Source organism: Enhydra lutris, unplaced genomic scaffold (assembly GCF_002288905.1).
Source record: "Enhydra lutris kenyoni isolate GAN:26980312 unplaced genomic scaffold, ASM228890v2 scaffoldscaffold8, whole genome shotgun sequence".
NCBI lineage: Eukaryota > Metazoa > Chordata > Mammalia > Carnivora > Mustelidae > Enhydra > Enhydra lutris.
Window position 1 is genome coordinate 2,343,622 of NW_019154092.1, and position 15,498 is coordinate 2,359,119.

Genomic DNA, 15,498 nt, shown 5'->3' on the forward strand with positions numbered 1-15,498 from the left:
TGGGGGGTGGGAGGTGACTTAAAGCTACAGATGGAGCTTTCTGGCAAGTCTTTCACTGGTTCTGTTTCCTTCTTTATCAGCCATTTTTGTTCCAAGTTTCTATAACGAGGGGCATCTGGGTGGCTCAGTTGGTGGAACATCCGACTCTTGGTCTCAGCTCCTGTCTTGATCTCAGGGTCGGGAGTTCAAGCCCCGTGTTGGACTCCATGCTGGTCCCTGTGGAGCCTGCTGAAAAAAATAAAATTATATAAAGATTCTATAATGAGATAGGTATTGCCTATAAAATGCAAAAAATGAAAGGAATCCTGGGGTTGGCAGGGGGTGCCCTGTGCAGCTTGGACTGCACAGCTGACCCCTGCTGACTGACCACCCCCTCCCCACCCTGCAACTTATCCCCCCCAACACCAGGGCCTTCACCACCGGCACCCCGCCGGCCCCCCGCTACCACCACTCAGCTGTTGTCTACGGAAGCAGCATGTTCGTCTTCGGTGAGCTGCCTCTTACCTCCGGGACCCCGTGCCCTCTTTAGGGCTTGCAGCTCCTTTGTCCTGCCACCTGGCCCGGGGCTCGCTCGCGGTGCCCGGCCAGTCTCTCTCTGTCCATATGCTGTCTTTTTCTGCCGGAGTCCTCTGGGTTCCTGCACTGGCCTAGGGGCCTCGCAAGGGCCCCTGTGGCCCTCTGGGTCCCTTTCCCTCACTGTGCCGCTCTCGTGGGGTTGGAATGGTCTGCCACTGTGACCGGGCGGGAGGGTGGTGGCTCTCTTCCCTCCTCTGTCACTCCGCCAGGGGCAGAGGACAGGGTTCTGCTCATTTCTGGATCCCCAGAGCCCATGGCGGGGTCAGGCAGGCAGTAGGTTCTCCCCAAGGTTGACAGAGGAAATCCCATGACACGTCTAGGGAGGCCAGCTTTTGCCCCTGTCTCCTGGGGTTTAAAGCCTCTGAGAGGCTGTCTTTGGGTATGACCGTTTCTCCCTCTCTCTATCCAGGGGGCTACACTGGGGACATTTACTCCAATTCTAACTTGAAGAATAAAAATGACCTTTTTGAATATAAGTTTGCAACTGGCCAGTGGACGGAGTGGAAGATTGAAGGACGGTGAGAGACTTCGCTGAAACCTTCAGGGGGTGAGGGGTGTCCTAAAGGCTCCTGCACTGGGTCCCCTGTAGCCTTACAGAAGAAGAGCCCGAGGCCCAGAGAGGCCTGAGTTGTGCTCACTCCCAGCTGTGCCTGTCTGAGGCCTCCACCCTGCCCTTAGATTATCTCCTTTCAAAGTGCAGAGGGGGCCCCAGTGGACTGCTGATGGGCACTTCTCTGGTCCAGCTTGGTGAGGAACACCCCTACCCCCAGCTTTGATATTTTGGTGTTGGCCGGGAGGGGGCTTTACCCCGTGAACATCTGAATTCCTCATCCCCCTGCCCCTGCCTCATGAGCTCAGCCTCATGACCCCTGGCTGGCATCCCCAGAGCCCTGGCATCAGCAAATGTAGGCGTGGCAGCTCTGGGGGCCCGGCTGGCCCCGTGGGGCTGTGAGGCTCGGGTCTGTGCCGGGTGGCCTTGCTCCTCACCCCAGCCTTGCGCTACAGGTTGCCGGTCGCCAGGTCTGCCCACGGCGCCACAGTGTACAGTGACAAGCTGTGGATCTTCGCTGGCTACGACGGCAATGCCAGGTAGGGGGTGCCCAGCCCCCCACCTCTGAGCAACCCCACCAGTGTCCTGAGCCCCGGAGCGGGCCTTCCTGGCGGGGTCAGGCTCGGGCTGGCAGGGAGTCTCAGGAGGGTCGTGTGCACAGGAGTGAGGGGAAGAAGATGATGGGTGGGATGGGGGTAGAGGGCGACTGAGGGACACTCCCGCCCAGTCCCACCGAGGACGCCTCCTGGGGGCATCCAAGGGGGCAGCAGGCCAGGCCCACACTTGCACAGCTGTTGCAGACGTGCTGGTCTCTCCTGGCTGCACTGGGTGTTGGGTGGGTGTTGGGTTGGCTGGGTGTTGTCAGAGCTGTGGGGTAGATGGTGGCTCCCTGAATTGCTGGGTGAAAATCCTCAGGCCCGGGCGCCTGGGTGGCTCAGTGGGTTAAGCCTCTGCCTTTGGCTCAGGTCATGGTCTCAGGGTCCTGGGATGGAGCCCCGCATCGGGCTCTCCGCTCCGCGGGGAGCCTGCTTCCTCCTCTCTCTCTCTCTGCCTGCCTCTCTGCCTACTTGTGATCTCTCTGTCAAATAAATAAATAAAAATCTGTTTAAAAAAAAAAAAAAAAGAAAATCCTCAGGCCCGAAGTGAAGAGGGACCCTGAGGGGCCTATGTGAGCACGTGGTGGCAGAAGCAGGCCTCAGACCCAGCCCCTCCCCTGTGGACGACAACACAGGGTTCCTGCCTGTGTACTGGGCATTTTCCCCCTCATTTTAGACAATTGGCTTTGCTGTATTTTTCTGATTATAAAAGTAGTATGTGCTCATTCCCCAAGATCTCAGCATCATAGAAACTCCAAGGGGTAGGGCGCCTGGCAGGCTCAGTTGAAAGAGCTTGATCTTGGGGTTGTGAGTTTTGAGCCCCATAGTGGGTGTAGCAGTTACTAAAAAATTTTAATTAAAAAAGAAGAAGAATGACCAACTCCAAGCGGTGACAATGTTAGTGGTAGTTTCTTCTCTCTCTCTCTCTCTCTTTTTTTTGAACAGATTTTATTTATTTGGGGCTCTGAGCCTGGGTGGCTTAGAGGGTTGAGCATCTGCCTTCGGCTCAGGTCATGATCCCAGGGTCCTGCATCGGGCTCCCTGCTCAGCCTGGAGCCTGCTGCTCCCCCTGCTCATACTCAGTCTCTCTCTGATAAATAAATAAATGGAATCTTAAAAAAAAATTTTTTTTATTTGACAGAGACACAGTGAGAGAGGGAACATAAGCAGTGGGAGTGGGAGAGGGAGAAGGCAGGCTTCCCACCAAGCAGGGAGCCCGATCCAGCGCTCGACCCCAGGACCCTGAGACCATGACCCGAGCCGAAGGCAGATGCTTAACAACTGAGCCACCCAGGCGCCCCTTAGTGGTAGCTTCTGCGAGTGTTGCCTCTTGGAACTCCTCTTTTAGCCCCCAGGAGTCAGCCCAATGAGATTGACATTGCCACAGTGGCTAGACATTGTGCATGAGGCCACGTGTTCCTGTCTGGCAGGGTGCATAGAGAAGGGATTCAGCCAGCCCCCCTTGCCCTGAAGCTCCCACCTCATGGCTGCTCCCTAGGCCCCTGATCCGAGCCCTGTGTGATGTGTCCTTCCCTGGAGCCATCCCTCCTGGCTGGGCCCAGGCCCACCCTGCCGCCAGCCCCAGCTTCGGAGCTCCTGACTCCCCTGTCCTAATGCAGGTTGAATGACATGTGGACCATTGGCCTCCAGGACCGAGAGCTCACATGCTGGGAGGAGGTGAGGAGTTTGGGGGGCCAGGATGGGGCAGGGGAGGCAGGGAGATGAGGGTTTTGGGGGGCCGGGGAGGGGCTGCTTTGTTCCTCTTGCCAAAGCCCAGCCTTGTCCTCAGCCGCCTCCTTGCCGACTTCCTGCCCGATCTCCGCTGCCCTTACCTAGTGACTAAAGGCTCTGGGTTTTGCATCGAGTCACGTCTGGTGACTGGTGTGGCTTGGGTAGAACCCACCCTTACTTGAACACAGCGAGTTCAGCCCGCTGGCGGGTGTCCTACTTGTTGCTCTTTCTGGGCGATCTGTCCGACTGCTCCGTTGTCTCTACCCTGGGTTATCTTTCACTTGTAGTGATGATTTTTAGCCTCAACTGTTAGAAACTGGGCCCATTTTAGGTGGACGAGGTGGGGCTCTACTCTGTTCTACAGAAATTAGTCTAGGAACCCTGACTGATGGAAGAAGTTTCAAGAATGAAAGTCGTCCCGATTCAGCGGTGTCACCTGCACACCCAGTCCCATGAGGGCCCTGGCTGAGCTGCCTTCCCCACCCCAGGTGGCTCAGAGCGGCGAGATCCCGCCGTCCTGCTGCAACTTCCCAGTGGCCGTGTGCCGGGACAAGATGTTCGTGTTCTCAGGGCAGAGTGGAGCCAAGATAACCAACAACCTCTTTCAGTTCGAATTCAAAGACAAGACGTGAGCGCCCTGGTGCTGGGACTGGTGGTGGGCACCCCTGACGGCCGCCTGGCCGGCATCATGCCTGCACCCTTTGCTCCCCAACCCTCGTCCCCACGTAGGTGGAACAAACGCACCCGGCCTGCTTGAGGCTGTGCAAGGGGGGCACATCCCGCCGTGTGGGCCTCACACAGGTACCATCTCCCATGGAGACACACTGCTGGTGTGAGGTGCTTAGCATGGAGTCTCCTACAGAGCTCCTCCGCCCCACCCCCACCCCCCAGATGGGCATCGAGGGCCCCTGCCACCCGGAGTTGGGCTTTGCACAGGCAGATCTCCTGCCTGCTGAATGGCCCCCCTACAGCCCCCACCCGCTGGCAGGGGCAGCAGGTGCGGGGGCAGTAGTGGGGAGCAGCTTGGAGCCAGATGGCGTGGCCTGCCTGGCCAGGATCATTTGGGTTTCAAAGAGAGGATGTGCTGGAAGGTGTTGGGAAGTCCTGGGAGGGTGGTGGATGTAGGAGCAGCGTCAGAAGGTGGAGTCCTGGGAGTCCTGGGAGCAAGGACTTAACTTGGCTGTGGGGATTGTCACACGTGTCCGAGTTGTGGACACGTCTCTGTTCCCCAGAGAGTGGGTTTGCCTCACCGTACAGAGGCCACCCCTCCCGCCTGCTGCTGCTGCCTGCTTTATGGCTGGGGGGGGACGCCCAAGGGGGTGCAGGCAGAGTGGCTGCTAGAGCGAAAGGGGATGAGGGGCACTGGGCGGATGCGCTTAGGCCCTGCTTTGAGCCAGCTGGGTGCCCCAGGTGGAGGACGTGGGGGAGTCAGAGCCTCCACTCCAGCACTGGGTTCCTCTTACGTGCCCCCAGGTGGACGCGCATCCCCACCGAGCATTTGCTTCGTGGCTCCCCACCCCCCCCACAGCGGCGCTATGGGCACACCATGGTGGCCTTCGACCGCCACCTCTATGTGTTTGGGGGCGCAGCGGACAACACACTGCCTAATGAGCTGCACTGCTACGATGTGGACTTCCAGACTTGGGAGGTCGTCCAGCCCAGCTCCGACAGCGAGGCAAGTGCTGCCCGGAACAGTGGCCGTGGCTCCCGAGGCAGGGCTGGGGGGGTTGTGGCCCAAGGGGGCGGGGATCCTGACTTAGCTGCCCCTGATGCCCCACAGCTTCCCACAGCCTCAGGGGGCTCCCCGGGGGGCTCCAGACAGCCCACCAGAGGAGAGAGCCAGGATGACTGAGGCCCGAGGCCCTGGATACCTGTCTTGGCCCGACCCGAGGCCCTGGGCCCCTGTTCTCCATTCTTCCAGCCTGCGGGCTTTCAACACGGCACTTCGGGCCCTGTCTGTGCAGTGCTGTGGGTGTCCTGCCAAAACTCCCAGCTTGAGTGCTGCTGGTGTCCCATCTGAGCTGTGCTGCCAGGGCCCCTCAAGCCCGTGGCTCAGCCACTCCCAGATGTGGCCCCAAGCGCTCTTGCTCTCGAGCAAGGTTGGCAGGAGATTGGTGTCTGCTGCCCGGCCTGGCCCTGGCAGACTGGTCCCATGCTCACGTGTCCATCCCCTCCAGGTCGGCGGGGCTGAGGTGCCAGAGCGAGCATCATCTTCTGAGGAGGCGCCTGGCCTGGCCTCTGAGGACCGAGGTGGCTTCAAGAAGTCCCGTGATGTATTTGGCCTGGACTTTGGCACCACCACAGCCAAGCAGCCTGCCCCGCCAGCATCTGAGGTGAGGGTTGGCGCCCAGACTGTCACTGCCACCTCCCCGGCGCCAGTCCTGTGGTCAGCCCCTTTCACAGATGGGCAGACTGAGGCTCAGAGAAGTACTGGTCGGGGTTACTTACCGTCTCCCCACCCCTTTCCACCCAGCTGCCAAGCGGAAGGCTCTTCCACGCAGCCGCGGTGATCTCAGACGCCATGTACATCTTTGGGGGCACAGTGGACAACAACATCCGCAGTGGGGAGATGTACCGGTTCCAGGTGGGGCTGGCGGGCTGACAGCAGGGGGGCCGGCCAGGGTGGATGGGCTGGGAATGTGTCACCCTGAGGAGGGTAGGGGCTGGGCCAGTGGCCACACTGGGGTCTCCTTTGGCAGTTCTCCTGTTACCCCAAGTGCACGCTGCATGAGGACTACGGGCGTCTGTGGGAGAGCCGCCAGTTCTGCGATGTGGAGTTTGTGCTGGGCGAGGTGGGTGCTTTCCCTGTGCCCAGCCTGCCTGCCACCCTGTAGGGTGAGGGCTGTGCCCCGAGGCACGACTGGCCTCCCACTCGCTCCTGAAATCCCAGGCCCCCCCAACTGGGGCTGGCGGGGCCTCCATCCCTGCCAGGAGGAGGGTCCCATGTTGCCCACCAAGGTGTCATTCTTGCTATAGAAAGAGGAGTGCGTGCAGGGCCATGTGGCCATCGTCACTGCTCGGAGCCGCTGGCTCCGCAGGAAGATCGTGCAGGCACGGGAACGGCTGGCCCAGGTGAGGTGTGGCCCTGCCCCTCTGGCCAGGGCGCCAGCAGCCCTGGGGCGCCCCTGAGCTCCCCTTCCTCTCCCTGCAGAAACTGGAGGAGGAGGCAGCCCCGGCTCCCAGGGAGGTCCCTGGTGGGGCAGCGGGGGGAGCCCGGCCACCCCTGTTGCACGTGGCCATCCGTGAGGCTGAGGCCCGGCCCTTCGAAGTGCTCATGCAGTTCCTCTACACGGACAAGATCAAGTACCCGCGGAAAGGTGCGGTGGTGAGGGGGTGCGGGGAGCAGGGTGGGCAGGTGGACAGCCTGAGGCTCAGCGGCCATGACCATCTGCGACCACTCGTGTGGTGGAGTTGCTGTCCACTGTCCCGGATGTCCACGGAAGGAGCCCCGGGCCCTGTCCTCCCTTATGCGCTGCCGCGTGCCTCCTCCCTCTCCGTGCGTCCCCGAGGCTCAGGGAGCTCTGGGCTGCAGGCCACGTAGAGGACGTGCTGCTCGTCATGGACGTGTACAAGCTGGCCCTGAGCTTCCAGCTCTGCCGCCTGGAGCAGCTGTGCCGACAGTACATCGAAGCCTCCGTGGACCTGCAGAATGTGCTGGTTGTGTGCGAGAGCGCCGCCAGGCTGCAGCTGGGCCAGTTAAAGGTGCGGCCGGCATGCAGGTCCCACCCCGCCTGCCTACCGCAGCTGGCACTCTGGCAACCCTCCCTCCCCCCATCCCCCCACCCCGCCCCTGGCAAGCCATCCCATCCGGGCTGCTGCCCCTTGGGCCAAGGCCTGACCCTGCCTGCCTGCTCCGGCTTGTGTGTCCCAGGAGCACTGCTTGAACTTCGTGGTGAAGGAGTCCCACTTCAACCAGGTGATCATGATGAAGGAGTTCGAGCGCCTCTCTTCGCCACTGATCGTGGAGATCGTGCGGCGGAAGCAGCAGCCACCTCCCCGCACCCCCTCGGAGCAGCCCATGGACATCGGTAGGGACCCAGGCCCCGTCCCTGAGAGCAGCAGACAGGGATGGATGGCATTCATCTTGGGTAGAGATGGGAGCTGTGGAAGGACCTGCCCGGCCTTCAGGGTGGGGTCTGTGTGCAGGGGACCCAGAGTGCTTCTGGGTCTCAGGGGCATAGGCAGACAGCTCGGGCTCCCTGGAAGGAAGACGCCCCGACCCACAGGGCATCCTGAGAGCGGGAATTCTCCTGAGCCTGTTTCTGAAGGTGGACACAGGGCCCCTGTCTGGCAAGGGTGGCTACCCGGACTAACATCAGGTTTGATGGCTCCCATCCACAGTCACGGTGACTAGTCCCTGAGCTACTCTTCTAGGTGTGCCCACCCTTTGGGGCCTAGTGAGGGGCAAGCACGGTCCGAACACTTCAGATGTTCTGGTGCTTCCCTTGTCCCCACCTAGCCCGGGAAGGGACAGCACAGTCTCATTCATCCCCTGACTCCCCAGGGCCTGTGCTGCCTCTGGCGGTTGGCCCTGAGTGACATGTGTCAGGACACAGTACTTTCCAGGACCAGAGGGAGCTTAATAAGCACAAGGGAAGGGAGGAGGGCTCGCAGGGCTGAGTTGGGGAGATCAGACTCTGGGGGGCAGGCCAGAGTAGGGCTTCTGCCCCCAGGGGTGGTGTTTTCAGGGCAGCAAGATGGGCAAGAAGCAGTGTCCATGGAGCCCTGAGGCCCGAATGGCTCAGGGTCTGCTGGGGGAGCAAGAGGCCTCTGCTCAAGGTCCCCCCACACTACCCCTGGGGCTCCCCACCAGGCACATCTCTGATCCAGGACATGAAGGCATACCTGGAGGGAGCAGGTGCGGAGTTCTGTGACATCACTCTGCTACTGGACGGGCACCCGAGACCGGCCCACAAGGCCATCCTGGCCGCCCGCTCCAGGTGGGTGGAGGGAGTGGTGTGTGGTGGTGGAGCTGGGCAGGCCCGCACCCTGCCTGCATTTGCTGTGAGCCAGGAACCCCCTGCCCCTGTTTGCAGCTACTTTGAGGCCATGTTCCGGTCCTTCATGCCAGAGGACGGCCAGGTGAACATCTCCATCGGGGAGATGGTGCCCAGCAGGCAGGCCTTCGAGTCCATGCTGCGCTACATCTACTACGGGGAGGTCAACATGCCGCCCGAGGACTCTCTGCATCCTCCCCGCCAGGGGGCGCACCCAGGGCCCACCTCAGGCGGCTTTGGAGACTGGCAGACTGGTCCTGGCTGCCCGCTCCAAGGATTCCCTGGTGCTCTCCCGGGGTTCCCTGAAGGGGTTGGTCGGTGGGCACAGAGGGTCTGCAGCCAGGAGGGGTGGGTGGATTCTTGACCCTCATCACTGGCCAGAGGAAGGGGTCGGTCAAGGTCCCATGTGACAGGTGAGTAGATCACCACGGTGGGATTCCTGGTCCTGTCACTCCTTAGGGGTCTGAACTGGGTGCGAGATGCCTTCCAGGGCTCTGAGGCCATGGTCAGTCCTCCAAATGGGAATGTGGGTGTTTTCTTAGGAGAGGCTTTCTGGGATTTTTTTCGGGTCTGGACGAAGCCCTGAGTACTTCAGAGTCTGTATAGAGAGCATGTTGGATGGGAGCCCTGGGCCAGCGCCTGGTGTCAGGGTGGGTTTCCTTGTTCTGAGCAGGCAGGAGGCAGCTCAGGTTTCCTCTGTCTCTGCTGGGCCTGGGGCTCCAGCTGCACCCTCCCCGGGGAGATGGGCAGGTGGCGGGAGGACAAGCTCCTTGGGCCAGCAGCTCCTTAACTAGCCCCCAGCTACCTGTTTGCGGCCCCCTACTATTACGGCTTCTACAACAACCGGCTGCAGGCGTACTGCAAGCAGAACCTGGAGATGAACGTGACTGTGCAGAATGTACTGCAGGTAGCTCACGGGTGCCCATGGGCCTCCTTGAAGCCTCGGGGGGTCGGGTGGCTGAGAGAGGGAGCAGCCCCTCAAGGAACCTGCTGTTCCAGATCCTGGAGGCGGCCGACAAGACGCAGGCGCTGGACATGAAGCGGCACTGCCTGCACATCATCGTGCACCAGTTCACCAAGGTCAGGGTCCTCTCAGCCCTGCACTGGCCACCCGGCCCTTGGCATTGGCCTTGGCCGGGTGCGGGTTGGGGCGCATGGAAGCAGCTTCTCTCCTGCGGCGGTAGGCCCCGGGGGCGGTGTGGGGGGGGCACTCAATCAACCTGTACCCTGGCTCGCGAGAGCTCGGGTGTGTGTGTGGGGGTGGACTCTGAAGGGCACCCTGGCCCTCACGGGAGTCTCGTTCCATCCAGTTCCTTCCAATTGCCTCCCGCAGGTCTCCAAGCTACCCACGCTGCGCTCGCTGAGCCAGCAGCTGCTCCTTGACATCATAGACTCCCTGGCCTCCCACATCTCTGACAAGCAGTGCGCGGAGCTGGGCGCTGACATATGAGGGCCCACGTGGTGCTGGCCCACTCAGGAATCACCGTGCTTGCTCCTGCCCTGCCCACTGCAGACTACTGGACCTGTCAGCCAAGGGGCCGGCTTCCCCGAGCCTTCAAAGGGAAAGGGAACACGGGGTCTCTGCCCCGTTTCACTGCTGAGGACACAGGTCCCACAGGGAGTGGATGTTGAAACAGATACCCTCCCCCCAACCCTGGCCAGAATCCTCTCCACAGATGGAGGTATGGGTGGAAAGCCAGGGCCCAGCAATGGGAGAGCCCATCATGGACCTGGTGTGGGGCCGCCCATCCAGCAGGGACTGCATGGCTTGTGGATTTGGCCGCTGGGTCGTAATGCCAAGGCCCCTCTGACGTGGGAGCTACACAGTACCCCCTCACCTTCACGGAAGTGGCTGTTAAGGGCCCCTACTGCCACCCACAGTTTGTGAATGGGCACATGGAATTGGACTCCAGATGAATTTTGGGGTGTGAAGGGCCCCGAGTCAACACCTAGCCTGAAGGGCCACTCTGGCCAGGGCCTGGCTTCCAGAGGAGTTGCAGGATCCCTCCCCACTGTGTGCACATCAGGGGCCCCCAGCTGCGCCAGGGAGAAGTCAGTGGAGGTGGCCCCCCCCCCGGTCCCCATGTATCCCTAATTATTTATTGTCATAGACATGCCATTAAGACCACAGTAGTGCTAATCTACTAGACACACCTCATGGGCATAGGCCCTCCCTGAGCGGGGGACAGAACATGTGTCCAAAGCGCTTGGGACACGCCAGGACTCGGGGTTGGCAACTCCCCGCCCCATCTGAGGTGTCCCAGTTGTGGGGGTGGGGGAGGGCTGTGCTTCAAGGGGAACCCTGGATTCCCAAGGCTGTCTTGCTCCCACACTGCATTAGAGGCTCCTGCCTAGGCTAGAAAGCTAAGGACTGGCCACCACATTCTTCTCATCTGTCAACAGAAGGCCCTGGGACTCCACACTAACACAGAAAGCACTATTCTGCCTCCTTTCTGGCAGCAAGAACCCCAGGGACCCTCTTGCCCTAGCTATCAGGAAGCTACTTTGGGGGAAACAATCCTTCACACCTTCCTTCCCATTGTGCCCCCATGCAAACATGGCACCTGCCATGCCTCGGCCCTTAATGACAGATGTCATATACAGACAGGTGCCTTATACAGACAGATGGGGAGCCCCAGTGACAGGGAGGCGCCCTTAGGCATGGGGAGTCCATAAGGCCGCCAGCAAACAAGGAAACGGGCCAGTGCAAGACAAGCCTCTCTGAGCCTGGAAACTCCAGGGAATGATGGGCAGACCCTGCTCTATGGTGGACCCTTATAACCAGTTGCTTGACCTCTTCTAAACCCATGAATAAATGAACTTACACACCACGGACCCTAGAAAGCCAATTTCAGGACATTGCGTGGCACTTTCCAGGACTAGGGAGATTTTAGCTATGCTCTTGGGCTATCGTGGCCGAAACCCAGCAGGGAGATTACGTGTGCAGTTAAAACCAGCCAGCACCCTGAGCCATTTGCCCATCACAGGTGTGGGGATGCCTACATTCCAGTCAACTTGAACAACAATGGGGACTCAGGTTGAGGCCAGGGTTGCTATCTGCAAGGGTGCCTCTAAGATTGCCCACCTCCTCCCAAACATCTGGGCCCAGAAGTGTCATTGCTGGGCCCTTACTACTTGCCAAGCATATAGCACCAGGTCAGAAATTGCCATCTTTGTCCGTTTTTCAGATGAGCCCAGCACAGTGGTTAAGGGGGTAGGTAGCTGGTCTGCAGGCTGGGGTTGAGGTGCCATGCTGGGCCGACCGGGCCAGCGGATGGAAGCCATGCAGGTATCCTTGCAAACTGAATCTGGCCTGGGTGTCATGAGTGTTTTTTTCAGAGAGGTGAGACTGCTTAAGTCTGGGCTGTTCAGGTACCAAGAAGAGGGTTCCTAGTGCTGCCCCTGGCCTCTGCTCACACCATCCTGTCCCTCAGAAAACCCTGGGGGGGTGGCTGGAGTTGCAGGAGGAGAGGCAGGAAAGAGTTGGGACTTCTTGCTCTCCGTAGCTGAGAGCTCAGACTCCAGGGGTAGGGCCCCAGCCCCAGCTGAGCCAGATAGCAGGGCCTCCTAGAATCCACTTTATTACATCTGGCAGGTCTGGTGGACACAGCTCAGACTGGGTCCCTTTCCAGGCGGATTCCGAGGGAGGATGAGGCTGAAGCCCCACCAGGCAGCCCTTCATGTCAGCCCTGGGGCCAACAGCCCCTCACTCATGCCATGCTGCTGCTCAGCTGCATGGCAAAGTCCTGCACATGCTCCTTCAGAGTCTGGCGAGCATCTGCCTGTGCCCGCTTCTCCCGTGCCCGCTCCTGTTGCAGTTTGCTGAGCCGTAGCCGCAGGCGCTGCTCTCGCCGCTTGCAGGCCTGCAGCTGGCGCTGGGCCTTGTCCAGGGCATCAAGTGCGGCCTCAGCCCGCCGCTTCCAGAGCAGGGCGCTGCCCACCTGGTAGCTGTGCTCGTTCTGGATGTAGGCGCCGGCCGGGGGTGGGAGGCGCAGCATATAGGCCGAGGGTGAGACAGGCCGTGGCTCAAGCGGGGACGGCTGTCTCTCTGGTTCCCGCTCCGGTGAGGGCTGGGCGCTGCAGCCTGCTTCATCTGCCTGGGCACCCAGGGGCCCCAGGAGGTCTGAGAAGGGGCTGCTGAGGCCAGCCTCCAGCCTCCCAGTAGGGGAGGCAGGCAAAGCAGCAGGGGCCGAAGCCTCTTCCACAGGAAAGCAGGTAACATCAACAGGGGGAGGTGGAGAAAATGGAGTCGTGGGCCCTCGGCCCTCAGAGCAGCTGAGAGGAGAGAGAGAGAGAGATAATAGGCCAGGCCAAGGCCATGCCAGACTCCACTTCACCAGCCCACCGAGCCCACTCTGCTGGCTCAGAACCCTGTCCAGCAAGATTGCTGGCAAACAAACTAAATAAACCCGTCTCTCAGGCTTGGGATGGGAGCAAGGCACCCTCCACCCACAGCACACATACCGCTTCCTGCATCGCCGGAGTCGGCTGACGTCGGGGGGGCCAGGTGGGTAACTGTGCCCCTTGGTCTTGGTTGTCCGGCGTAACTTGGAGAAAGACTCAAATATTGTGGGAACTGCCCCCTCCTTCAGCCTGTGATACCCGCTGTGGGGGAAAGCAGCCTGGATGAGATGGACAACACATCCTGCCACCCAGGGCAACCCGCAGGGCACAGAGCTAGCATGCCCCCAGCGCCCCAGATCGGGCTCTCCCACACTAGCGCTACAGGAGGTGGGTAGGCATGTTGCAAGCACTTAATTTAGGGAAAACCAAGTTAGATAAGAGTGACACCATTCTCTTCCTCGAAATTTCAGTGTGTAGAAAGGCTGCACCAGAGCTAGGCTGACCAGCCAAAAGTGTAATTTCACTGTGGGCTTGCTGGGAGGACTTAGGTCCTAAGGAACAACCTCTGAAAAAGCTAATGTTTTTCTCCCTTGTCACTGGCACAGTTATCCTGAGGGGACGGGTCTTAACTGTCACTGAGGTACAAAGCTGGAAAGATGCAGCCACACTGGGAACCAGGTCTGTCTGTCCCCCAGCGAGTGACTCCAGGATCCTCCTCTCCCGGCCCTAGAGCTGCCCCAATCGGCTAGCCACTCTGATGCTTCAAACCCTGCCCCAGCGATGCTTGCCAAGGAAGCTCACCTGATTCCCACCAGCTCAAAGCAGTTTTCCTCGAAGTGTTTGGAGCAGAAGTAGATGTACTCGGAAGCCGGGTCCCACAGGCCCTGGCCGCTGGGGTCCAGCCGCTGGCAGTTGGCCAGCCACAAGCCTCGCCGCGGGTTGTCCTTCTTGGGAAGTCTGTGGAGCCACAGACCAGTGAGCACCAGGGTGTCTGCAACCCTGGGCTCCAGCTGCCCAAGCTCTCCAGACGGCAAGGGCTGGTCCTGCACACGCCACCACCAGACCTCCCTTCACCTCTCCGGGTAAACACCGTCCTCCCAAGCCCAGATGAGGAAACTGAGGCCTCAAGGAGAGCAACTTCCTTAGTACCACCTAGCAGGTAAGAGTCACAGAACATAAGGCCCCAGGCTGGTGATCTCCCGTGCTTCCTCTCCCACCTAGACTCAGTCGCACCGGCACCGCCCCTTTCACCCTCTCCCATCTACAAGTACAAGCCTCGCGCCAAAGAGAAGATGGCACATGCGCAATCGTGTCTCCACGAAGAGGGGAAAAACGGGTGCATGCGCACGTTAACCTTCCCGCGCCAGCACGCACGCGCGCTGACCTGTGGAAGGAGATGCCGCGGTTGCGCGTCTCGCGCGTGTCCCGTGTGCAGCAGCCGGCGGCGGAGCAGTGACGCGGCATCTGGGGAAGAGGCGGGAGCTTGGTCGTGGGCGGCTGTCCCGGCCCCAAGGGGCCTCGCGCCCCCAGTCGCCGCTCCGCTCCAGGCGGCCCTGGCCTGCCGGGTCTCCCCCGGCCCGATCTCGCCCGAGCCCCGTCCCAGCCCGTTCGCCTGACTCCCGTCAGCGGCACTCACGATCTCGCCATTGCTGCGCCGCCGAAGTCTCGCGAGGAGTGGCGCGCGGTGGAAGTTGGTACCATAGAGACTCGGAAGAGCAGGGCGTTGGCCCGAGGGGCGGGGCGGGCCCCGGAAGCGGCGGGAGCGTAAGATCGCTGCGGGATCTGCGCTGTCCCAGCCTACCTGAACGCGTGCGCCGTCACACACAGGGACCTCTTTTTGTCTTTCCCGCTAGCTCTTGGCTCTTAGCACCTAGGCGCCGAAGGAGCGGTCTCGCTTGGCGGCGCAGAGTCCCGGCCTACAGCTCTGGCGGCGGGGAAGCGGGAAGCCGGCAGGGTCCTGGGACTCACGCTGGCTCCCGGTAAAGACTAGACTGCAAGAAAGTTAACTCCAGCGAGAACAAAGGGACCACGATGCATGATCCAAAGAACCTGACAAAGTCCAGTGCTCATAGCTTACTCCGGGAAAAACATTATAAATTGGATGGGTGTGCGGTGGGCACTGGGTCACATTTTGGGAAAATGTAAATGGGCAGAAGGTTTTCTTGTTCCTTCTGGCAGGGAGGCAGCTGAGTTAGGGATAAAAACAAAGGCTTGGGGGCACCTGGGTGGCTCAGTTGGTTGAGCAGCTGCCTTCGGCTCGGGTCATGATCCTGGACCACATCAGGCCCTCTGCTCATCGGGGAGCCTGCTTCTCCCTCTGCGCATCGACCCTTTCATGCTGTCTCTCTCAAATAAATAAAATCAAAAAAAAAAAAAAAAAAACAAACACAAAGGCTGGGTGCCTGGGTGGCTCAGTTGGTTAAGCGACTGCTTTCAGCTCAGGTCATGATCCCAGAGTCCTGGATGGGGTCCCGCATCAGGCTCCCTGCTCCATGGGAAGTCTCCTTCTCCCTCCGACCTTTTTACCTCTCATACTTTCTCAAATAAAATCTTTAAAAAGAAAAACAAAGGGGGCGCCTGGGTGGCTCAGTGGGTTAAGCCTCTGCCTTCGGCTCAGGTCATGATCTCAGGGTTCTGGGATCGAGCCCCGCATCGGGCTCTCTGCTCGGCAGGGAACCTGCTTCCCCCCCCCTCTCTGCCTGCC

General features: G+C 60.4%; 2 protein-coding genes across 2 annotated transcripts in view; one reads left to right on the forward strand and one right to left on the reverse strand.

The window, feature by feature from the left end:
- Positions 1-10,114, forward strand: part of LOC111142577 (leucine zipper like transcription regulator 1) — a 15,106-nt gene extending 4,992 nt beyond the window's left edge. The window contains exons 4-21 of the mRNA XM_022495861.1: positions 409-488; positions 986-1,094; positions 1,582-1,665; positions 3,342-3,399; positions 3,942-4,081; positions 4,927-5,128; positions 5,631-5,786; positions 5,927-6,037; positions 6,153-6,245; positions 6,430-6,525; positions 6,605-6,770; positions 6,986-7,155; positions 7,325-7,481; positions 8,267-8,393; positions 8,490-8,639; positions 9,252-9,357; positions 9,450-9,530; positions 9,784-10,114. Of these exons, the coding sequence (XP_022351569.1) occupies positions 409-488; positions 986-1,094; positions 1,582-1,665; positions 3,342-3,399; positions 3,942-4,081; positions 4,927-5,128; positions 5,631-5,786; positions 5,927-6,037; positions 6,153-6,245; positions 6,430-6,525; positions 6,605-6,770; positions 6,986-7,155; positions 7,325-7,481; positions 8,267-8,393; positions 8,490-8,639; positions 9,252-9,357; positions 9,450-9,530; positions 9,784-9,900 (2,203 nt within the window). The 3' untranslated portion in view covers positions 9,901-10,114. The remainder of the gene's footprint in view (positions 1-408; positions 489-985; positions 1,095-1,581; positions 1,666-3,341; positions 3,400-3,941; positions 4,082-4,926; positions 5,129-5,630; positions 5,787-5,926; positions 6,038-6,152; positions 6,246-6,429; positions 6,526-6,604; positions 6,771-6,985; positions 7,156-7,324; positions 7,482-8,266; positions 8,394-8,489; positions 8,640-9,251; positions 9,358-9,449; positions 9,531-9,783) is intronic.
- A 1,900-nt stretch (positions 10,115-12,014) lies between these two features.
- On the reverse strand, positions 12,015-14,489 carry LOC111142546 (THAP domain containing 7). Its single transcript, XM_022495808.1, has 5 exons — positions 14,431-14,489; positions 14,179-14,258; positions 13,596-13,751; positions 12,915-13,055; positions 12,015-12,725 (listed from the first exon to the last, which is right to left on the reverse strand). Exons 2-5 carry the CDS (start codon positions 14,256-14,258, stop codon positions 12,161-12,163), a joined length of 942 nt encoding a protein of 313 aa, XP_022351516.1. The 5' UTR covers positions 14,431-14,489; the 3' UTR covers positions 12,015-12,160.
- Between the last annotated feature and the right edge of the window lie 1,009 nt (positions 14,490-15,498).